Source organism: Anser cygnoides, chromosome Z (genome assembly GCF_040182565.1).
Source record: "Anser cygnoides isolate HZ-2024a breed goose chromosome Z, Taihu_goose_T2T_genome, whole genome shotgun sequence".
NCBI lineage: Eukaryota > Metazoa > Chordata > Aves > Anseriformes > Anatidae > Anser > Anser cygnoides.
This window is the reverse complement of record NC_089912.1, coordinates 69,345,930-69,369,204: the sequence shown is the minus strand read 5'-3', so window position 1 is coordinate 69,369,204 and position 23,275 is coordinate 69,345,930. Positions and strand designations below refer to the sequence as shown.

The 23,275-nt window shown below is 37.7% G+C and overlaps 1 protein-coding gene across 2 annotated transcripts in view; it reads right to left on the bottom strand.

The window, feature by feature from the left end:
* Positions 1-3,773: 3,773 nt before the first annotated feature.
* The window catches only part of NNT (nicotinamide nucleotide transhydrogenase), a 42,420-nt gene continuing 22,918 nt past the window's right edge, over positions 3,774-23,275 (bottom strand). For both annotated transcript variants that reach the window (XM_066988816.1, XM_066988817.1), the window contains exons 16-22: positions 22,108-22,268; positions 21,400-21,579; positions 17,440-17,599; positions 16,333-16,414; positions 7,399-7,517; positions 6,341-6,456; positions 3,774-5,983 (exon numbers count right to left, since the gene is read on the bottom strand). In XM_066988816.1, the coding sequence (XP_066844917.1) occupies positions 5,834-5,983; positions 6,341-6,456; positions 7,399-7,517; positions 16,333-16,414; positions 17,440-17,599; positions 21,400-21,579; positions 22,108-22,268 (968 nt within the window). In that variant the 3' untranslated portion in view covers positions 3,774-5,833. The remainder of the gene's footprint in view (positions 5,984-6,340; positions 6,457-7,398; positions 7,518-16,332; positions 16,415-17,439; positions 17,600-21,399; positions 21,580-22,107; positions 22,269-23,275) is intronic.

The following is a 23,275-nucleotide window of genomic DNA, read 5'->3' as shown; positions in this document are numbered from 1 at the left end:
AACTAGCAATGTAGAATTCAGAGAGCCATTTCCTTAGCAGGTAAGTAAAGTTGTGCAGAAAATTGGGTTGCAGCATGCCAGGTTTCAAAGGGAAGTACAAGTGCTACATGCAGTCTTACAGTGAATGGAGAAAAAATAAAATTTACCAATTATCATTACAGGAAGCACACTTGATATGTCTGCCTATGTTCAGCTGAAGGGTACGATCCCCCTCTTTCCCAGGGTAATCTATCTCCAGGGAAAAGGAAACTAGAGAAAGCAAAATAGTTATGTTTCCTCTAACACTTTTTATCCTTCACTCTCTTCTCATCAGCTTGACTCTGGGGAGTTTGCACCTTGAATACTGTGTTCAGCTAACATTTCTTATTATCTTTACAGAACTGGAGAAAAGGCTCTTACTTTAGAAGTCATAATGATGGTTGGAATAAGGGCTACAAGTTAATGTGTTAATTTGTTAATTTTGTAAATAATACTTTAATATTTTAGGTCTGTTTTTACTACTTCAAACATCATCTTTGGGGAATTTGGAGTGTGAAGTATTACTAACCCCACTTATGAAAGTGTGCTGCTTGCTTTTAGAAAGAACCATGTATTGTGTTAGTCTAGGGTAGTTGGTGTAATATTATATCCACTAGGTAGCTACACAGCAGCTGGATTATGCAAATCATTATATTTTTTTTAATTAATTTAGTTTTTTTAAACAGATTTTTTAAACCACCCCACACTAGTGATATTGTTGGAAAAATAATAATTGCAAGTCTCACTAAATGAGTATTTGAGCTGCACTTCTTAGGTACAGAACAGAGTGCCCAGATTCCAGATTTCCCAGTATTCAGATTCCTTCCTGTAAAGTTTTCCTGGGTTTCTTAACAGTTCCTAAACTTCCTAAAGTTTTCTAGGGTTAATTAAACCCTAGAAAAGAAGGAAGTGAATTACACTGTTTAATCTCTCTCATGCCCTAGACATTTTGCAGTCTACCTTAAAAATTATTTTGGTGCAATATAAACACACCTAGCAAACAAAGCACTTGGTGGTGAGGATAAGAAATCCACACCTGTATATCTGAGGGTGTTTCATTGTGGACTACCTCTAATCTGATCTTGCAGACTGGATATTTATTTGTGGCTCTAATGTATTTTCTGGTTTAGTTTCAAAAGAATCCAAGTTTGTGTGTTCCAAGACCACTCTGCAACAGAAACCAAAGCATATCAAGTGAATAAAACTGCAACTCACTCCAAAAGCCAATTTCTGATTCAATCAAAATTAAAAAGTAGGTTCAGATCCCAATCTCCCTTTTTGAATGGACCATAATCACACACTTTCTTTAAGGAACTGACACAATAGGATACATATTACTCATTACTGTAGGCAGGCTGCTCAGGAGGACTACAAAGATGTCACGAGGCTATGCAGGGAGAAAATTAGAAGGGATAAAGCCCAACTGGACCAATGGCATCCACCCAAGCGTATTGAGGGAGCTGGTGGAAGTTCTCACCAAGCCGCTTTCCATCATTTATCAGCAGTCCTGGCTATCTGGGGAGGTCCCAGTCAACTGGTGACTAGCAAACGTGACACCCATCTCTACAAGAAGGGCAGAAGGAGGACCCAGGAAACTACAGGCCTGTCAGTCTGACCTCAATGCCAGGGAAGCTCATAGAGCAGATCATCTTGAGTGCCATCACACATCACTTACAGGACAACCAGGTGATCAGGCCCAGTCAGCATGGGCTTTTTGAGCAGGTCCTGCTCAACTGACCTGATCCCCTTCTGCAACAAGGTGACCCTCTTACTGGATGAGGGAAAGGCTGTGAATGTCTACCTAGACTTTAGTAAGGCTTTTTATACTGCTTCCTACAGCATATCGTGGAGATATCATATAATTTCCATAGGTGGAATATTGACCAAGTGGAAAATTGGCTGGTCCACCAGACTTAAATGGCTTAGACTGCAGAGCAAAGTCCAGCAACGGGTGAGGTATGAGTATCTCACAAAGGGGTCAGTGCTGAAGTCAATACTCTTTAATGCTTTTATTACCGACCTGAACACTGGGAAGGAAAGCATTCTCAGCAAGCTCACGGATTTTAGCAAACTGCAGGAACAAATGATATACTGGAGCACACAACTGCCATAGGGACTTCAGCAAGATGAAGAAACAAACTGCACGGAAGCTCATTATGTTCAAAGGCAAATGCAAAGTGCGTTATTCAGGACAGAACAGCCCCATACAACAGTGTGGGCTGGGGTCTGCCTAGCTCGAAAACAGCTCTGCAAAAAAGGATGAGATTGTCCCACTGAACAAGTCAAACATGAACCAGCAGCACAACCTTGGAACATAGGCCAGCTGCATATTGGGCTGCAGACTGATAAGCATATAGCCAGGAGATAAAAGAAATGATTGTTTCCCTGTACTTCGTCCTTGTGAAACTGCATCTGGATTAGCATAGCCAGTACAAGAAACTACTGACAAACTGGAGTGAGTCAAACCAGGAACCATCATGCACATGACATACAAGGAGAAACACACAAAAAAAAACATTTTGTCAGTCTTAGAAGGATGAGGGGAGAATGTTTGGGTTGTTTTCAAGAGGAGGGTGGGGAAAGACTGTTCTCAGAGGGGAACAGTAAAAGGATTAGGCTAAGTAATAAACACGATAAAGAAGAAAATACTGGAACAGGGAAACAGGCTGTGGAATCTCCAGAGACCCGTGTGATCTTCAGATCAAAGCCTGGAGCAATCTTATCTAAAACTGGATCTGTTTTCAGAAGAGGGTTGGACCAAATAATCACTAGAGGATCCTTCCAATCTAAATTCCTCTGAAACTTCAATAATGCAACGATTTCTATTAAAAACAAACATCCAAGGTGTCTCACAGCCATGCACAGACACTATAAACTGGAAAAGTTCTGCCAGGTGAATAGAAATTAGTGCCCTCCATGATCTTCTTTTGTTTTTTTCTCAGTGCTTTGCCATGATCTGATCAGAACAGGTTTTCATATTCTGTTTGATACAGGCTACATACATCTTAGGTGATAATAAGGAGCTGCAGACAGAGGGTAGAATAAAATCTTCAAACTAGCAGTCAGATCAGTGAAAGGACATAGGTCATGGCTTTACTATTTGTCAGACTGCAAAATCTACAGTGTGGGTATGTGCTCCCTAGGTGGGCTACTCAATCAGGGGGAGAGATTACCTCATGAATCAACACTAGACCGCAGCCTCAAAGGCCTCAAGTCTCAGCTTGACCAAAGCTTGAAGAAAGCATCAGAGTTAATGTCAGACCTATGCAACTATACAACTGAACAGACTATCAGCTGGCTAACATTATCCATTTATCACTCACTTTGAAGGTAGATACTTAAATCGCCACAACAACCAGCTTGACCATCTTGTAGAAGTAAGAACTGAATTGTATTAGAGAGATTCATCTTGCACTTTGGCCAATGGAAAATGAGGCACTCAGCCAAGCTAGTTTTTCAGGTTTTCTTTAAGGCAATACAGCAGTTGATGTCAACGTCTTGCCTTAAGTTGTCTAAGCCTCTTTGTTTACTAGAATAGGTTACAGACAAGTGTCTAAGGTCAGGTGATGTCATTCATACCTCAGATGTATATTTCAAGAAAAATCCAAATTAAAAAAAAGGCAAAAGCATGTTTCACTATGATTCCTTTCACTATACTTTTCAATCTCAACATCCTTGGGTGGATATTCTAACTCTCAGAAGAACCTCAGATTACATATCTAATCAGGAAATGCAACAGGTGAGAAAAGAGACAGTTATCAATAAAGAAAAATAACTGACTTTTTATTAGCACTTCAACAATTACCTGGTGTTCCATGGTAAAGCACACTTTTAAAGATAACACTGGTACCTCTGATCCAACTGTACATTTTGTTGTCAAATACAAAGAAAAAAAAATAGTCTCCCCACCGTTTTGTTTTTTAAAGAAAATCTAAGTCTGATATTAAGTACTTACAAGCAAAGACATGCTGCATACTACAGTTAGATACCTGAAGTTTGACAAAAAAGTTAATGCTTTAGGATGTTAAATCCCTTCAAATCCCTTTTTTACCTAGTTGTGAGGGAGAGAGAGGGGATCATTTCTTAACTCTTCCCCTTTCTCACATTTCACCTCTTTTTTTTTTTCCAGACCTAAAAGAAAAGTTGAATACAATGAAATCAAAGTGGTCATACATGCTACCTTTACACATAGCTGCCACGATGTTTTAAATTACAATTTAATTTCAAGTATTTTCCTGCAGTGTACAACACGTTAATGCTTATGTGGTAATTTTTGTTTTCAAATTATATACAAGAGATTTGCAAAAAGGGTAGCTTTCATATCCTGTTACATTTCTAATGCATTACCTGTTCAAAGTCTGCATTTTAAGTGATCTTCACATAAAAACAGAGGTAGCTACGTGGAAATACTATATTTTATACGAAGTCTCAATACATGGTGTAATAAAAAAAATAACATTTGTTCTGTCAGTCAAGATGGATTAATTTCAAGACTTACTTGATAGCAGTTTGACTTCCCCAGATATTAATGCTTTTTAACACAAGTACAACTATTTGTTTAGCCTTTGTCACCACGGACAGTTGCTACATCATTATGCAAACATGATAAATTTGTTTTATTAGGCAAATATTTGAGTTCCACTCAAGTACACTTAACATAATAAAAATAAAACAGCAATCTATGTCAGAATTTAATTCTTTGCTGAACTTATTGTGGGAATTTAAACAGTGCTTTCAATTGGATTAGGGAGAAGTCAAATAATCAAAACATTGGATTTTAAGTTTGGTATATTTCTGTGCTGTCCAAACAATAGCTTATTTTAAAAAATTCTAATAAACTCCAGCATCTTAAATATGTTCAAAAGTGCCTTTTCCAGCATCACAAAAATGTTGATTAAGAAAGCATCACTAAATTTTAAAATAGCAAATACATTGAAAAGTCTAAGTGAATAAAAACTGAAACACTGTGGTCCAGATTCTGTGAACAGAACATCTATGCAACATGTTCTGTGCAGAACTGGACCTTTTTTATATAAAATTTAAAAATGCAACAACTGGAAAGATGGATAATCTAGCAGCTGCTGAAAATGGTTAAGCAGTACAGGTGTACATTTCCTTGTCAGGCTTGAAGATCACTTGGTAGGTCCCTGAAATCCCATGTTTCATTTTACATAAGTGGACACTACGAAAATGCGGAACTGTATTTTAAAGGAAAGTAATTTTCCTAAAAGTTCCTCATTCACAGCATCCATATATCCCCAAAAGGAAGAGTTCCATTTTTTATAGAGATTTAATATAGTATTATGTTTAGAGTCTCAAATCATGCAAGCGCTCATTTGCGTCTGTTCACAGCTGTTTGTAATTTTGCTTTATATTTTGAAGAAATAAATAGTTATTTTTGTTCATACTGGCCAAAGAATAGCTTTGATGATAAGACAGAATACAATTTTGGCACAGTACTTTTTAGTGAATTTCCATGACAGAAGTATAGACAGTTGGCAAGAGGAAGCCAATAACCATTTAAAGATGACAAAGAGTAATTACTTCCTGCTTCCAACAACTCAATGTTAACCTTAAAAAGCACACTTCCATATTCTAATGCATTGTCTCATAGGAGGTTTAGTTTGAAGAGCTAATGTGCCCATGCTTTCATAACAACCTAAATCCCTGACTCAACTACATCTCCTAAGAGTCAATGCTGCATTCTGCAAATGCTGACTGAATTTTGACAGTAAGAAATTCTTCTAACTCTTGTTTTCCATGACCTCTGTGACAAAACTGTAGTCGCAATTATGAGTTGAACACAAATCAGTATTTAGCTTTGATATGATTCCCTGACTTTGGCCTGCAGGGCATCACAAGTCTTCTTAGCATCTCCCAACAACATGGCAGTATTGGGTTTGTAGAAGATCGGATTGTCCACAGCTGCATAACCGACGCCCAAAGATCTCTTCATTACAATGACCTGCATATAAAGAGCTCATGTTTGATACAGGAAAAGACAGACATCACCCCCACTCAAACACAGAAGACAAAACCATTTTACTTTACTCACACTTGTGAGTAAAGTATGTTCGTTAGTTTTTTTTTTTTTGACTGCAGACATCAGTAGTCTCACTAAAGCACTCATCAGGGATTATAAAATTATGAGCACTGCATCATATTTGCAGAGTACTGACTGTTTTGTTGAACATCTTTTAGAAAAGCTTCTCATGGAAAATGGAATATTAAGAAAATCTTGTCAGCTTCTCCTATAAACCGTATTTTTAAAAGCACACTCTCTATAGGTAGGTAGATGCCGACACGATCCAGTTAATCTCACCTGTTTGGACTTCCAGACCTCAAGAACTGGCATTCCAGCTATGATCGAGTTTGGATCTTCCTGAGCTGCTGAATTAACTGTATCATTTGCACCAATTACAAGAACCAAGTCAGTATCTGCAGCAAGAGAAAGAAAACAAAAGTGAGAAAAAAATTATGTGAAACCTGAGCACTGAGGCACTGGTGTACATGTTTGTGACAAATCTGATCTTTAGAGGCAGAAGAACCCACTGTGGTAAGTACTCTACAAACATTTATGAGGACTTCATTCACAACTATTTTACAAACTTAATCAGGCAAGTTATATGTGAGAGCCCAAGTATGCTACCAACTACCCCCAGCAAACTTATAAGAATCCAGAAACCCACTCCAACAAGATCATTAGATGATTCTGCCACGGAAAGTTAAATCCTTCAATGTGACTTCATACATACATAGTACCAGCACTTTCAGATTTCTTTGTGCCTGGTTTTTCCTTTAAATGTTCTCCTGAAAAACCTTTTACCAACAACTTCCTGATTTTTAAATAAAGCTTTAATACATCAAGAAGTTGTCTATACAACACTATTCTGGCTTGCAAGATATGACAGGGTCAAATCATCCGCAGCATCTGACCTAAAAAAGTAGCAGTAGTTTTCCTGTATGGAGCAGTAACACGGGGGGGGGGGGGGGGACAACATTTGTCATTTATCCCACATCTACAAGCAAGAAAATCAAAATAAAACTATTCTCTTAGTTCTGGATGATACAAGTTCCACAGGCCTATTTATCCCTTCCCCTTCAATGCCTACTCTTTTTCTGTACTCCTCCATTCAATACGTATCTTTGCTTTACCTGTCTGTACTAAGTTTTCTGCTTTTGAGTCAGGCTATTTCTTGTATTCCTCTACACTCACTTGCCATCAGCTGCGAAACCAGACAGGTTGCAAAAAAAAAAAGACCTCTGCTCACTGACTGACTTTTTTCTATTTTGAAAATCTTTGTGCAACGTAAAAACAATCAAATGAAAATTGGCAAGAACAAATGAAATCTAATAGAAGCTTATAGCTTGCATGGTAACCTGGGAAGTCTTCATTGATCTCGTCCATTTCCAGAACAATATCGTAGGGAACACCAGCTTCTGCTAGGAGAACATTCAGCTGGCCAGGCATACGGCCAGCCACAGGGTGAATACCAAACCTAAAAGAAAAGTCCAGTTCTATTAGTAAGTAGCGACCACTCTTTCTACACAATAAAACTGCCACCTTTGACTTCAAAAGCCAAGAAGTTCTACAAGTGTAAGTGCGTGTGAATTAAAAAAGGAAATGGTTACACCTTAAAAATACTAGTTTTCAAGTGTAGCAGGGAACTAAATGGGTGGGAGAGGGAAGAAGGCCCACAGATTTGACTCTTCACCTAGACAACTGTTGTTCCTTTTCAGAAAAATTAGAAGTATAACTTACACAACAGCTATGCAAAAGTATATGCTGAGTTTCAGTAAACCTAAAGAGGCTAGGAGAACATTTTCAACCCTTCCGTCATTAGATTTTAAGAAATTCATTGCACCTGCAAGAACAGTGGCTTTGGAGAGCCTGCTGCACTAACAGTGCCACACACACTTCTAGCAACAATGCAGAAGCAACTAGTGGCCACAAATGCTGGCAAACACATCACTGCAGGATGGAACAAGAATGTTAAGTTTTCCACCCAGCAGCAGCTTATAAAAACAAACTTGGTGGTTGTTCTTCAATTACTTTTGAAAATAATAGGTCTATTTTACCTTTTACTAGCTACAGCCACCAGCCTGAGCCACAGCTCACACAACAAGCATTCACATCCACCTTCCAAGCTGTACCATATTTAAAAACTTGTGACTGACCTCTTTGATTCTTTATGAACAACCCTGCTTCGTGTGAAAACAACCCTTAATATGCTTTGCGTGTCCCTTACATTACTGAAAAGTGAAAGCACCACAAAGTGAACAAGCCATGTCTGAAAAGTCATGAAAAGTCTGAAAGACTTTGTAGATTTCCTGAAAAAAAAAGCACTCCTACACCTAGAAATGTCCTTGGCAAATAACTTAGTGAATCAGGTATCTCTAGAGCATGCACGATTATCAGTAGCCTAACACTGCAGTCCAACAGGAAACTTAGCAGGGACTCCATGCACAAGACAATGCTTTGCTGAATTTGGGTAACATGCCACTTTCTTCTCATGATTCATCTTGGGAAGGGAAAAAAAAAAAAGGAGGGGGAACAAGAAGTTAAGCAGCTCTACCAGCTTAAGCATAATGATTTGAGAAATGTTTTCTGAACAGCTTAAAACCAATATATAGGAAATACATTGCTTGTGAGTTACTAAATATTCAGACATGCACAAAGCAGCAGGGGGGACATTAAAGCATGTAAGACTATTAAACTGACAAAACTCAGAACAGAGGTGTTACACTGGTTAAGTTGCAACTCCCACAGACGTTTTTGTTAGTAGCAAATCTATTTCTTGTGGGCAGAGTGCATTCTTCTACTCATCTACTGTCCCTGAATAAACTAGGCAGATCATGTCTACTGTCGCACGCATTTTTTATCTTTCCAGTTCCAGAGCAATCAAGCATAATGCTGACTCAAGCACAGCAGAAATGTCTGGGATGAACGTTGTATATGGATGAAGCTAAATGTTTAATACAGAAGCATACATGTATTCTGGAATAGACAGAAAACACCCAGGAGAAAACTGTAAATTCTTGGATTTCTAAAGAAAAATTTCAGAACAGAAATCCAAGTGAGTCAGGAATGCAATAAAAGGACTGCAGACAGAATTCCTCAGAAAGAAATGAAAGACTGATAAATCAGCTTGCCACGTCTGAGGGATTGCCACATATTTCTATTTTCAACTCCACAGAGATGGAAGTGGATACCACATGACTGAGGGTCCACAAGTCACAGTACAAATACATCCTTAAAAGGGCAACTGAATGCTCCATCAGCAACAGAGCATTAACACAATGCAAAGATGAGACAATTGAAAATCCTGAAACAAAATTAAGGACATATGATTAATCCACATAATGCTAGATACACTGCAGCTTTAAGCTCCAGGTCAAAGAGCAGGATAAAAGTCAGCTTTAAAAGGAACGTTTCAAATAAATTAAAAGAATAGACTGTATTCAGCTAGAAAACATTTGGGATCCTGATGCAAAGGATAATACCTAGAATCAGAGAAAGGATTGCAAATACACAGGACAAAACATTAACAGCTTATGTTTCACACCAATCTGTCAGTAATATAAACCATGCATTAGACATGCAGCTAGTCCTAAACTGTACCAAATTCAAACGCTTACACTACACTAGGAGAACTTTTATTCTGAAGTATACCCTAGAAAAACCATCACTCCTCTGGCAATGAAAATAGATTTTCCAACAAAATTCTCTTTTGTTTCTAATAAAATGATTTGAGCTTCTTTGTGACCAAAGCTGCTTTGGCAAGACACAAAACAAAATACTCGTGAGGTTTCTATTAAGTATTATATACATATACAATCTTATTTCAAGAGCTGGAAAGCCAAAATTTAAGCTGCCAAGAGAATGAATTTCACCTTTGACTTCACCATTCCTGGCAAGAGGCAGAGAAAAACAAGAAAAGAAAGGGACAAATGATCTTCATTCAGGAAGAGTTATGGCATGAACAATCAGCAGTTAAAATCTTCTGACAGACTGTTTGAAACCACACACTGTGTACTCAGAAAGTTTGAGAAAGCTGCTCATACAAAAGCTTTTTGGACAAATATTGAAATTACTCCCAGAAATCTGTTTCTGAGAGCCTGTTAACCAAATATGACAGTAGCAGCCAGTACCTCTTGAAATTCGACATGCAAGCGTGTCAAAAAGAATCATTAAAAATATACGTTTATCTAAAGGCTTCCATAATTTCCCAAGATATACACACATCTGGAGTAAAATAAGCCAGTCCAACTGAAAGTAGACTTCAGGTAAGCATGGAAAAGAGACAGCTAAAATCCTTGATGGCTCACAGCATGCCCAGCAAAAGCCACGTATCTTGCCCCTGACTCAAAACAGCAGCAGTTCTTCAAAGCTATGTGCTCTACAGCAGAAACCATTTGTCACATATGCTCTCCCAGATGTTCAAAATATGAATCACATTCATATTTAAAAATTTAAAACATGAATGACATTAAAAAAAGAGGTATGTTGTAAGGAAAATGTTTTGAGGTGGAAAAATAGCTAAGTTTCTCTGATATGCTTTTAATATAAGTGACATAAAAACTCCGTTAGCTATTTTTTCTTTTAATGAGAGTAGAATCTTACACTCTTGATTTTCTGTTTACCTGGCATTAAGTTTTCCATCTACACGTACTTTACCCAAAACAAAGATGCAAAATCATGTTGTGGCTGACTTGAAACCTTGTTATGGTACTTCATGGAAACACAGATCTTCCAAGAATTTTCTATCTCAACCCTGACTCAGATTGTATAACATGGGGCCTGCTTATCATGCCAGTTGTCAGATACACTGAAGTTAGCACACACATCTATGCTACTGACAGACTTCACACCTAAAAGTATGGGTACTAGGCAAGAATATACAGCTTTTTTTTTTAGCCTCTTTCAGGCAGATTTTTAGCTGCAGGAAAACAACACACCACACTGAAAAAAATCAGGACGTACTTTGAAGCTTTTCTTGTAACAGAATGCAACATTTTCTTTTAAATTTAGACTAAATATCTAAAACCTCTCACAAACATATGGCATATCTGGGACAGCTCTTTCTAGCACAGAAAGCATTTAAATTCAGAACTACTGCACTGAAATTACTGAAAAACTCAAGATGGAAATCCCATTTTCTAAGTTAATAAAGTCAGCATCTTTCTGTATTACCAATGGCTAGATAATATTCTTGTCATTAATACTGAAAGAGCTAACACGTACCTAACCCAATGCAAAAGTATTTCACGATCACTTCATCATGTAAGGAAAGGATTCCTGCCATTATGCCAAGGCTGAAGAGAGTGATTAAAGTATGTAACATCTGGCTGGTGCCTGATTTAGCTTGGTCAACATTTTAGAAGCTGTATACACAGAGAATAATTTGCCCAAGAGTTATGCCTCATCCCCTCTCACCACCCACGAGCTGCCATTCACTTTACTTATCCTTTGACACAGGATTCCTTTATTTCTAGTACAGACAACAATCTGTTATTCAAGGTAACAGGAGACGACAAACAAAAACTAGATGGACAGAGGACTGCACCATTCAGACAGCACCATTCAGAGAGCATGCAGCTTAAATCCTGACGTATTATCATCTGCAGTTCAGCACGGCTTCTAAGTATCACAATATAGTGCTCCAATCACACATTATGGATGACTATGCAGAGCACAGCTAAGCAGCAAAGCAGCACATAGCTAGCTCAGGTCTGATTACATGCCTTGTACAAACAGATGACCCCAGAAACAGTACTTGAAAGAGACAAAGCTCAATGGCTCTGCTGGAGTCAGGTTAGCTAAACTGAAACGGAATTAAATCACTTAAATTAAGCATACTTAAATGAAGGCTGGTACTGGCTCTGTATTTCCAACTACTCCGGTGAGAGGGTTTATCAGAGCAGAGGCAAGATCCAAGTACATGGCATGGACCTGGCTCACTGCAATAGACCTCCCAAGAACCCAGCAGTAGGAAAGTCTCTGAAAAGCATCACCAACTGACATAAGAAGGCCACATGGAGCTGAGCTGATGTATAAGGAACCATTGACATACCAACAATACACCCCGAGAATCGTGCAGCCACACTTGCACATCTTTGCAGAAGCAGATCAGGTACTGTAAGGTTTGATCATTCTCTCTAGCTACACTGATATAGCACTTGAGCTAACAGATCTGTCAGACATCATTTGTCCCTCCATCTGCAGCACTAATGATTCAGAGCCCAACCAGTTAATTTGACTACAAGAAACAGAGAACTGACATACACATACCCACTTAATTTCTTCCTAGTGAGTGTACTTCAGTTTCCTAGAAACTTGCATTAACACGCACAGTGCTGCCATTCAGCATTTTGACAGTAATCTTCCTCTTGTGTACACCTGAGTTACACAATGTCTGAAGGTTGATTAGGACAGCATCTTAACTGTTCATGCTTTACAATTCTAGCAGATTTTCTTGTATTACAAAAAACAATGTTTTTAAATTGAAATAAGTAATTTTAGTAAGTTGATTTTATTCATTAAGTTACAAAGACACATGTAAGTGGTACCCATCCATGTGTTCTATCACAAACATTTAGCACCACTGAGTTAAAAAACTGAACCTTAAATACATTTGATTAGAGCTCAGCCAGAGGTAAAAAGAAGAATTCAAAAATGCAGATCCAACACTAAATCCATCCTGTCACATTTTCAAATATGTAAGAAACCCATAAGTGTTTCCATGTGTTTAAAAATAATCAGGTTCTCCAGCACCAGAAGACAGAAATGAAAGTCCCGGAAGACACCTACCTATACAAATTAGGTTTTAAAAAAATACAGCATTTTAACATCTAATCTAAAAGGCTGTTAAAGAAGTGATCTGTATTTCCCTCAACTATGAGAGGGAAAAGAAAACCATCATACCTTAATTATTAATTAGTTTTTAAAAGTCCATATAAAGCATAATTTTAGAAGCCCTTTCAACCTGGAATTAAATTTTCTTCTCAAGAGTGCTATGCAGGAAATTAAAACGCATTGACTGAAAAGGTCTTAGGAAAGCGATGCTATGGCAAAAGCTCAGCATTTTGGTGTGGACATGAAACTTGTCAATTACCCATCTACATATGAGAATGTATACAATTTTTAACTGTATTATAATACTACAGAAGAATTATATACTTTACATATGGAATTATTATATAATTAAATAAAAGAAATCAGAATTTCACAACTAGGGGCCTACAAGCAACACAGCATGTAGTTGAAGTTTGTTAACATGAGAACTTTTCCACAATTTACTCAGTTGTAACTTTGCAGAAACACAAAACTAGTTGTAAAGCAAGCACCTTCCCTCCAAGTCCCCCAAGTCCAATGAATTCTGGAGACTGTGGGATTTAGACAATAAAAAGTTTTGTTGTTTTGGCCATCCATAACTAGGTAACGTTATAATTGAGACTCAGCAATATCCACTTTTGTATGTGATCCTACTAATGCATTAAAGATGTAATTTACTTGCAATACCATCTCAAGTAAGTGATGATGTGATGTTAGCTATATTAGCAATTTAATAACTAAAGAAGTCTAAAGTTTCTAAACTCTGCTGCAGTTGTGAATTTAAGCCCTAGTCATAAAAGGTTACGCATCATTTTATACAATCTGTGCTTTTCACTGAGAATGTTAGGGCTATAAGCATAGTTATTTAAAACAACAGTGTCTCTGGATCAGTCATGAGCCATGAAGGGAAAAAAGACCATATGACAGATGCAATTTTTCTTGGCACAGTATGGGCATTACAAATTGATGACAATCGTATGTCCATGCTGGCACTCTTCCACAGTGGATGTGTGAGAGTGTCACTACATCTGGATGGTGAGTGTACTTAGGGTCCCGAGGCGCTCCAGCCCTACTGAAACCAGAGGGACAGCAGCTGTACTCAATGAACACCGTGGGAGCTCCGCAAAGTGAAGAAAGGCCTAAATTACCACAAACTGTAAATACAGATTTATTTCATTAAAATGCTAGGTAACCACTGCAGTGATCCCTTCCTGAAATTAACTCATGTCAAGTATAAGCCCAGTTATTTCAAGGATTCATTCATGTTTCTCCCCTGCAAAGCCACCATAAAAAGGCAAAACCAACAATCTTTTATTAAAAAAAGAGCTCCCCCACACAGAAGCTCTAAAAGGAAAGCTAAAAGCTTATGAAACTGTCATCACTTCAGCCAAGAAGGTTCATCTAGGTTCTTTTGTTGCACAATTAACAGGTCTTCAAAAATTTTAATGCAATTTGGATACACATTCAGCTTTTTGCTAAACATGGAAAAATAAGAAGTGAAAAGAACTGCTCCAGGAAGTAGATACATGAGCACACATCTCACTTCTCACATATCCAAGCAAAAATACCTTGATAAAGCAATTTAATATGCAAAATTGCAACTCTGGATAAACACTAACAAATAGTTGTTGCTAAACCCTACAACAGCACTGCTGTTATCCACCACAGTGCATGCTGTAAAACACTGCAAAGACCTATATGCATCTTTCCAATGAGTTTGAAAAAATAGTGAAAGAAAAAAAGAAAAAATAAAAAAATCCCACTAATTGCTGGAGTATAGATTTCAAAGGAGAGTCACCATCTAAATGAAATAAACACATGGAATGCACAGAATGAGTATAGCTAACCAGCATCTGTCCAGATATCTTGTTTCAAACGAAAGCTGACCCTTGACTAATTTTAAGATATTATGTTACCATAATTAGAAAATACTTTCCCAAACAATTAACAAGGGAGGAATGATGCTAGCTTTCCGGTATTTTCAATACCTCTAAGGTCTACAAAAAAAAATGATGGAGAAAAGGATTTGAGGCCAGTACTAGCACCTAAGAATTCTCTCTCAGCACTGCAGCAAAATAAAGTAAAACAAATAAAATCTGACAGTGGCCACATGCTTCTCCAATAATCCTTCCATGCAATACTCAATGGACTCTAATTACGGTGTTACTTGCAATTGCAAAAACTTAACAGGAATCAAAAAAAAATAGGTCTAAGATGCTTAAGGGATTAGAGTATCTGTCATGGGAGAAGGGCTGAGAGAGCTGGAATCTTTAACCTGGAGAAGAAAAGGCTCAGGGTGACGTCACTGTGTAAGCACCTAATAGAGAAGAACAAAGACACCACTGAGAAGAATCTGGTTTTGTTATCCAGTGAAAGGACAAGAGGCAATGGTCAAGAACTGAAATACAAGGAATTCCACTTAAACCTCAGAAAAACAAACTGTTTTACTCTTTCCCAGACAGGCTGTTAAGTCTCCAGCCCTGGAGACTGAACACTCAAACCCAACTGGACAAGACCCTAAGCAACCTGCATCGTAAGCTGACTCTGCCTTGAACAAGTGTACTGGTTGAACTAGATAATCTCCAGAGGTCTATGACTCAATCCTGCTATTCTGTGAAGGTTCAGGTTACATTAAAATATTGATAGAAGTTTATACACCTTCCTGGTTTCATTGACTACCTTCTGAACAAGTGAGACTGTAGAAGCCTTAGAACTGTGGTGTGAGAAAAGATACCACAGCCCTAAGGCTTGAAGGAGGCAAAGGGAAAAAATCAGGCAGCATATCTTACGGAAGTCCTGCTGTAAATTTAAGATCACATGGATTGACCTATGAAGATTTTGGAGGAATCTGGATATCTATGTGTAACTGAGGGACTGTCTGCAGCACATTTTAGTCCAAACACGGGGCTTTGAGCATCTGCAAGACACTTCTTAACAGTACACACTGACCATCTTTAGCTATCCCAGAGCACAGAAAGTATTAGCAGAAGAGCACAGAAGGCAGACTTTCTTTTTTTTTTTAAATCTAAGAAGGGCATCTATCTAAACATGCCCATCAGAACTGGATTTTACTGTCGCTATTATTTACTACTGCCGCTGAGTAATTGTAAGCGTTGCTACCATTAATGCAAGTCAGTTATCCAATGAAAGAAATACGTCCTGTGTTCTTGGTGCATAGGCCACTCTACCCGATCTATTCTTCCACTTCACATAAGACTAACACAAGCAAAAGCACTTTCTCCATACTGCAGAAGGCCCACATTTCCTTCTGAGGATTCTCCACTATTCCCACTGCAGACCTTCAGCTATTCCCCAACAGTTTCACAAGCAGAGGGATGAATTCCATTAAGAAATCATTTCTTAGAGAGCCCAGCATTAAGAACGATTGCTGAAAGAAAAATTAACCAAAGCATACACTTGCTGCAGATTTTAATGGAATGAAAAGAACTATAATACTCTTCATCAAGAAAAGTCCTTACCTTACATTTTTCCCTTGTTCTCTCAACATCTTCACAAGATCAGCTATAGGGTACTGAGCTTTTGCTGCACACAAACCATAACCTGAAAGAAGAATTCCAATGCTTTAAGCTGTTTTCCTATTTCAGTGTAGATAGAATAGTTACAGGGAGTAAGCATACCTTCCACACAAACAGCAGCTGTCTGCTCATATTATATATTATAAAAAATAATATATATTTTAGTTAATATATAATTAAAATTGTATATTTATACACAAACATATATGTGAATGCATGTATCTCAGATACTCATATAGTGGTCAAGCTGCAACTCCCTAGGAATGTAATTCATCTCATCTCTTTGGTCTCCTGACCACTAATAGCATAGTAGTTTGACCAGCCAAACTACAAAGTAACTTGTTTCACTTTCACTGAAACATGTGTTGCCTGCTCTATCAGAAAAGGACAACTTTGTTTCCTGCATTCTTCCCATTCCATTGCAAATATATGATTTACATGATTTAACACAACAGTGCCATTCAGTTGAAGAGAACATCTTCAGCCACTCCTTGTCTGATCTCTCCTAACAGGAAATATACTGTTGAACCATATGAGCCTATGGCTTGACCCAGAACTCAGGGTTTTGGTTTTCGGGTTTTTTCCTACTTGAATTCCAGTATTTGTTGGATACTAACTTAGATTCAAATGTTTTCCTGCAGGTTTTCCAAAAAAAAAAAAATATGCAGAATTAAGCAAGCATAGAATAAGCACAAATACCCTCAGTAATGTAAGTGACAAATTATTATTAATTTTCTTACTGGTATCAGTGGTACCTTGGAAACTTGCACAACACCTGTACACAAAATTAAATGTAAACATGATTTACAAAAGACAGCCTCTGTCCTTATGAATTTAAAAACTACATAAGTAGGAAAAAGTGGGAAGAGATGCCCACACAGAAAAGTGAAGTGACATACACATGTTTACGCAGAGGAATGACGACTAACCTGGGAACAAAAGCATATCCCACAACTCCAGACAACACTTCAGTTTTTTGTTTTGGGGTGTGTGTTTGTTTTAATAACACATCCTCTGAACATCTTGCTCTGTAAGTCAAGAGTGTCTTACCTGGAGTAATAATGATGCTATTAGCTTCCTTTATCATTTCGATTGCATTGTCCACATTGATTTCTGTGTGGGTTCCAGTAATTTCCATGGGCTTCCCACCAGCTGTTGATGTGGTGCCATAGCCCCCTAGAATCACATTTGCAAGGGAACGGTTCATAGCCTGAAAGACAAGACGTTTTTGATCAGATAAGATGAAATGGAAAAATAAAGCAGAGGAGACGTCCACAAAGGAAACGTCTGGAAATATTAAAACCTTCCTGACAATAGTCTTTATCTGTTGGTTTTGCCTGCTGACTACTCAAAGTTCTTAAAACAGAGACACAGATTACAATGATAATAGCCAAACAATAGCTTCTAACACGTAATACCACACAGATAATGACAGATAAGCAGCGTTTTCCCAAGGCAAAGAACAAAACAAAACACACAAAAGAAAGCTTCATCAAATATTGGTCTCTTTCTGTCATTAAAGTGAAGATATAAAAGAATACAAATTTGATGACAAATTTTATATACATACATATAATTTTTGTAAGGTATTTTTCTAATTCTTGAGCAATTCAAGATGTAAGCACAGAACTACTGCATGGAAACCACATGGCTCTTACAGGTAGTACAGAAGCAAAGCTCCTACAGGATCACAACAGAAAAGAACAGGACAAAGCTAAGCAGCCACACAAAACTAACCAAATGCTAATTGAAAACAAATTTGAATGTACTAAAGGGGGCCATTAACTTACTGGCAGAGTACCAAGAGAGAACAAGAGATCTTAAACTAGGAGCTTTAAGAGAAGAACACATCCTGAAAATTCGGCTCTGTAGATGCACAGCCAGGAAAAGCCACTGGCTAAATGCTTTCACTGGCATGTCTCCTTGTGAGCATGGTCCCAAAGCAATATCTGGAAGTAGGCAAAACTTGTAATTGCAATAAACAAAACTTCAGAAGCAGGGAAGGAACAGGCATAAATTTCTTTTTTAATTAAACATGTGTGTCATTCACCTGCTGTGCTAGCTCATAAATCACAGCAGATTTTAAGAATGGATCTGGAGAGACACACATACAAGTGAAAGGAAACACCCACACAAAAGTATGCTTCCAAGTCCATTTTCCACTGATACTTAATCTCATGCAACTCCACAGGTTTTTCCTATAGCCTGAGAAGATGTGCCACTCTGTGAAATTCAGTATCTAGCAAATAAGCACAGCAAAGATGTTAGAAGAACTTTTGTTTATTCTGATACAGATACTGTAAGGATGGTGCATAGTAGGGCCCAAATGCAGGTTTTGTGAAATCCGCATTTTTGTACAGACTGCAGTAGTTTTATCCTTTAAGAACACACTGCCTTTGATGTGTATCAAAATACTAAACTTTCAAACGGGAGAAGAGACTAGTAAGTTATAGCAGTTTTATCTGGCAAAAACAGTCTAGGCAGAAGAATACATTTTTTAGATGTTGCACACTGTAAGACTACAAGAAGCTAAGCACTTTCAAGTCTTATTTAAACCAAAAGACAACAGTAAGACCAGGACAAAGTAAAAAAAGGTTCAAGTATTAGAAATCTGAGAAAACACACAAAGCATGCATGAGATTGTAGCACCCTTTCCTGGCTATGAACCAAAGAAGGCTTCAAAATGAGTCAAGACCTCATTAAATAAAATTAACCAAAGCAGCTAAGACCTACCCAGCACAGGGACAGTATGATAAGTCTTCCATAGCCTTCACCTTCTTTACCACCACAAACATATACAAATAAAGAGCAGGCTTCACCACTGCTGTTATTCAAAGATAACCCAATTACCAGAAGAAAACCCTTTCTGCTGCATATATATATATATATATACACACACAAGTGACACTGCCTGAGGCTTCCAGCCCAGGTAAAACCAAGCCCTTGATCCCTGAGAACGCCAAGCTCTTCCACACTCACTGTACCCACATAACCAGCACAGTTAATACACGCGGAGGCAGCATACAATTTGTAAGACTAACACAATCTGTGCCTTCTCTTGCTCTGTTTCATCACTTCAGCTTATGGTTCCTCTCCTACCTGAAGCATCTTCCCCATCCCTAAGCATACTGATTCTAATACTACAATTGCAATCATCAAGTATTCACTCTGAAAAAGACACGGAGAAGGAAATGTTAATACAATCAAATGTTCTGTAAAAAGGCATGTTGCATTAGTGCTTTAAAAGAACCAAAATCCACAAGACAAGTGACCAGTACAGGCCTTTGCTTTTTTGTTTGAAAGTTAAATTCTTTGTCCTTAACTCACCCTAATCATAGGCACAAAACAGGAATGGTTGGAAAAAATCAGTCAATAAGATATGAGTGCAAAATTTTAAGGGATTACCTGAATACGTGTTGGCCAGTTTTATTAACTTGTGTAAAAGCTGTAAGGGATCACATGGATGCAGTGTTATCACAAAAAGTCAATTGGAAATGTAAAAAGCTTGCAGCCATTTTGTTTCCACAAATACCTGAAGGTCTGCACTAGACGAGTTTCAATACATATCCTGTTTTGCATGGAAGTCATATTGGAGGTTAAAAAAAAAAAAAAGGATGTAGGGAGAAACTGCGCTGCTTCATTAGCACAGGTTACAACAGCCTAAAGCAGAGACCTTTATTGGAACCACTGGAACTCAGAAGCATTTTTTCTTCCTGAAACACAGCTTGAAGAAGGCAATGATAATGAATCCCTTGATTATAACAAGGCTTTAGAAGTAATGTTTTCCATTAAAGGAAGCAAAGCACAAAAGAAAAATGCTGGGAGAGACATAAGTTATTCTGTGTATTGTACAGAAATTATACAAACTGATTTTAATTTCACTGGCTGATCAACTTTAATTGTCTAAGCTTAAGTGAAGCAGCACAAGACTTTTAGAATATTATCTGAAAAACTAAGCTTCCTGAATGTTAAGAAATACATAGAGAAAAACCCCTCTGTCACTGCATAACTATTTTGTTAATTAAATCCCTAAGCTTCTTATTTACCTGCATTACCCCAAAAAACACCAGCAAGTATCTCAAAACTCCAAGTACTGAAAGGACAGAAAAAGGGTCAGTAAAAGACAGAAAAGGGTCAGTAAAAGAAAAATTAAGCTGTAGAGTGACTATGCCTGTGGGGAAATATATATCCAATAGATTGTATTTTCACCAAGACTTACAAGAATCTGATATTTACTTTAAAGAACATACTTTGCACAATTATGTTGCCCCATAAGCATCATCTTTCTACTGATACAGCCTAAATTGCTGATTGTATGTATATCAGCAATTTAGGTGAACAGCTTTTTTTTGTTTGTTTGTTTTTTTAAGTCTCTGTCATGGAAAGTACAAAGGCGAGAGATACAGGAAAACAAGAAGAACTTCTGAGTAAATGATCCCCAAAAAAAGGAGGTCAATTACTAATAATACAGTAGGATTACACAAAGAGTTAAAGCTCAAGTTTGCTCTGACACACACATTAGTATCAGCAATAAACTTATGCAAGTTTGCTGCCACCATGTGGTACTTCACAGTAACTATTTTCTGAAGAAACTTCAAGCACACTGTCCCACACAAAAAAATTACTCTAAACAAATCAATTTTTTTTAAAAAAAAGGAAGTCACTATGTAAAGTATCTCCTCCTGCTGATAAACTTAAAATTTAGTTTAAGTTAACAACACTGCAGAGTGACATAACTAAAAAGACAGTTGAGCATGAGCAATCATACCTATTAAGAGCTTAAATTCAAACCCCAATTGCACAAGTCCAATGCAAAGGCTTTCCTTAGTTCTGAAGTGGGTGTCTCTCCAAATTAAGAGGTATGACTTACATCTAGTCCAGGACTTTCAATTAAAAATTCTAGCTTCTAACACCTAGCAGTCTGGTCTTCTGATTGCTAATCTTTCTAGCAAACATTCTGAATAAGGTTTTCCAGCACTTGGAAAACAAGCACAATTTCTGTTCACTTACCACACACATGATGTAAGAGAGGATGGCCCCAGAGGAGCCAATGAGTGCACCAACAATAGTCAGCAAGTTGTTGTTCAGTAGAAAGCCCTCAGCACACAAGGCCCATCCAGAGTAACTGTTCAGGACAGTAATAACTACAGGCATGTCAGCACCTCCAATGGCTGCTGTTAAAGTGACACCCTGAAAAAGGAAAGACAATGCATACTTCCAGTATAAGCTACAACGAAAAAGAACATGCACAAATGACAGTCTGCCTGAAGCATTAAAAAAATAAATATGAAGTTACTTAATAAAGAATCCAAGTATTTTTAATATAGGAGACATCGAGGAGGAGGAGAGGAAGGCACTCCATTGTCCTGATCTGTGTTTATTTACATATCTCTACATATAAAATCAACTGACCAGTTCCATGGATTTTTTTTAGGAACGAACTTTCCAAAAGTCTTTTAAATGTATATGAAAGGCTCCCTTAAGTCATAGCTACAAAAAGTAATTAGATATATCAATGCCAGTTCTTCAGAACATTTCTATTTTACAGCTAGATTTAGGAAAGTCAGTTCAACTTGCTACTGAAAAGTCAACATATAGGCACTGTGTATGATGAATGATAGTGACTCAGGATGGTAAAATATAATTGTTAAGAGTAGACTTGAGAAGATGAAAAGCAAACTGGTTATTTGTTTTGCCTTCTATAATTCCCCAACTTACCATTATGGCTGAGAGAGCTGACACAGAACCTAGGCAAGTAATTCCTGTAGTATAACTAGGATCAATCATGTATGGAACCATTCCACCAATGCTAGCAGCCAGCAACCCTGCATTCAATGCATGTCGACCAGGCAAAAGCAGTGGTGCAGAATTCAGGATACCTGCAATCAAATGCATGTTCAGAAATTGAAACATACATGTAGGACAGTCTGTCTCTAGCCCCAGACAAGACTGAATACCTCAACAAAAGAGAAAAAGAAGGAGGGAGGGGGATTGGGAGAAGAGACAAAAGTTAGTAGAAACTAAGACCTTGTTAAGACCTTGTACTGACTCAGTATTGCAATGCATTCAGGTGTATTCTAGATTCTCAAATATTCCTGTTTAAACTCATTTTATTTCCCAATCTTTCTTCAGTGCTTCAGAATAACTTACCTAATCTAAATATCTTTTTCTCTCAAAAAAGCCTTCATTATGTGGTTCCTTTGGTTTTGTTTTTGATTTTTCAACTTACATTCTGGCCCCAAGACTTCACATGCTGTATGTGAAGTTCTGTAATAGGAAGGCCCTAGCTAGAACTTCTTAGTATAGGTATTATCAGACTCTCAAAAGGTGTGTGCTTACAAAAACATGACTACACAGATAAACCCCAAACATACAATACTCCTGCTTGAAATGCTTTAATTTCACCAGTACTCTCAGTCGCACAGAATTCCCACAGCTTCCTATGTTGGCAGAGACTTCACTGGAAAAAAGGTTCTGTGATTCAGCTGTGAGATTCACAGGTTCTGTGATTCAGGATGTTTGTTCAGACAAACATCCTTATTTTCACCTTAGGGGGTTGGTGATTTTTTGTTTTCTTTCTTCTTTTTTAAAATAACACAGCAAAGAGTGAAAATAATGCAAGTTTATCCATTATTATCCATTAATTTTGATTTACATAATTAGATGCCACGTGTCTCAAATTTATGAGAATTCGGGGGAAAGAATGAACTGATAGTCTCAGGACTTGAAGACAAAGGGTGTGACCTACTACCTCTAGTTCAATAGGATGGTGTAGAAAGGCTTATTATTATGATGCTGATCTGAAAATGGAAGGGGAAAAAAACACAAGTGGGCTGAAATAGGCAGTGAAGCTCACCAAGGACGTGCACACGTATCACTGGGGAGC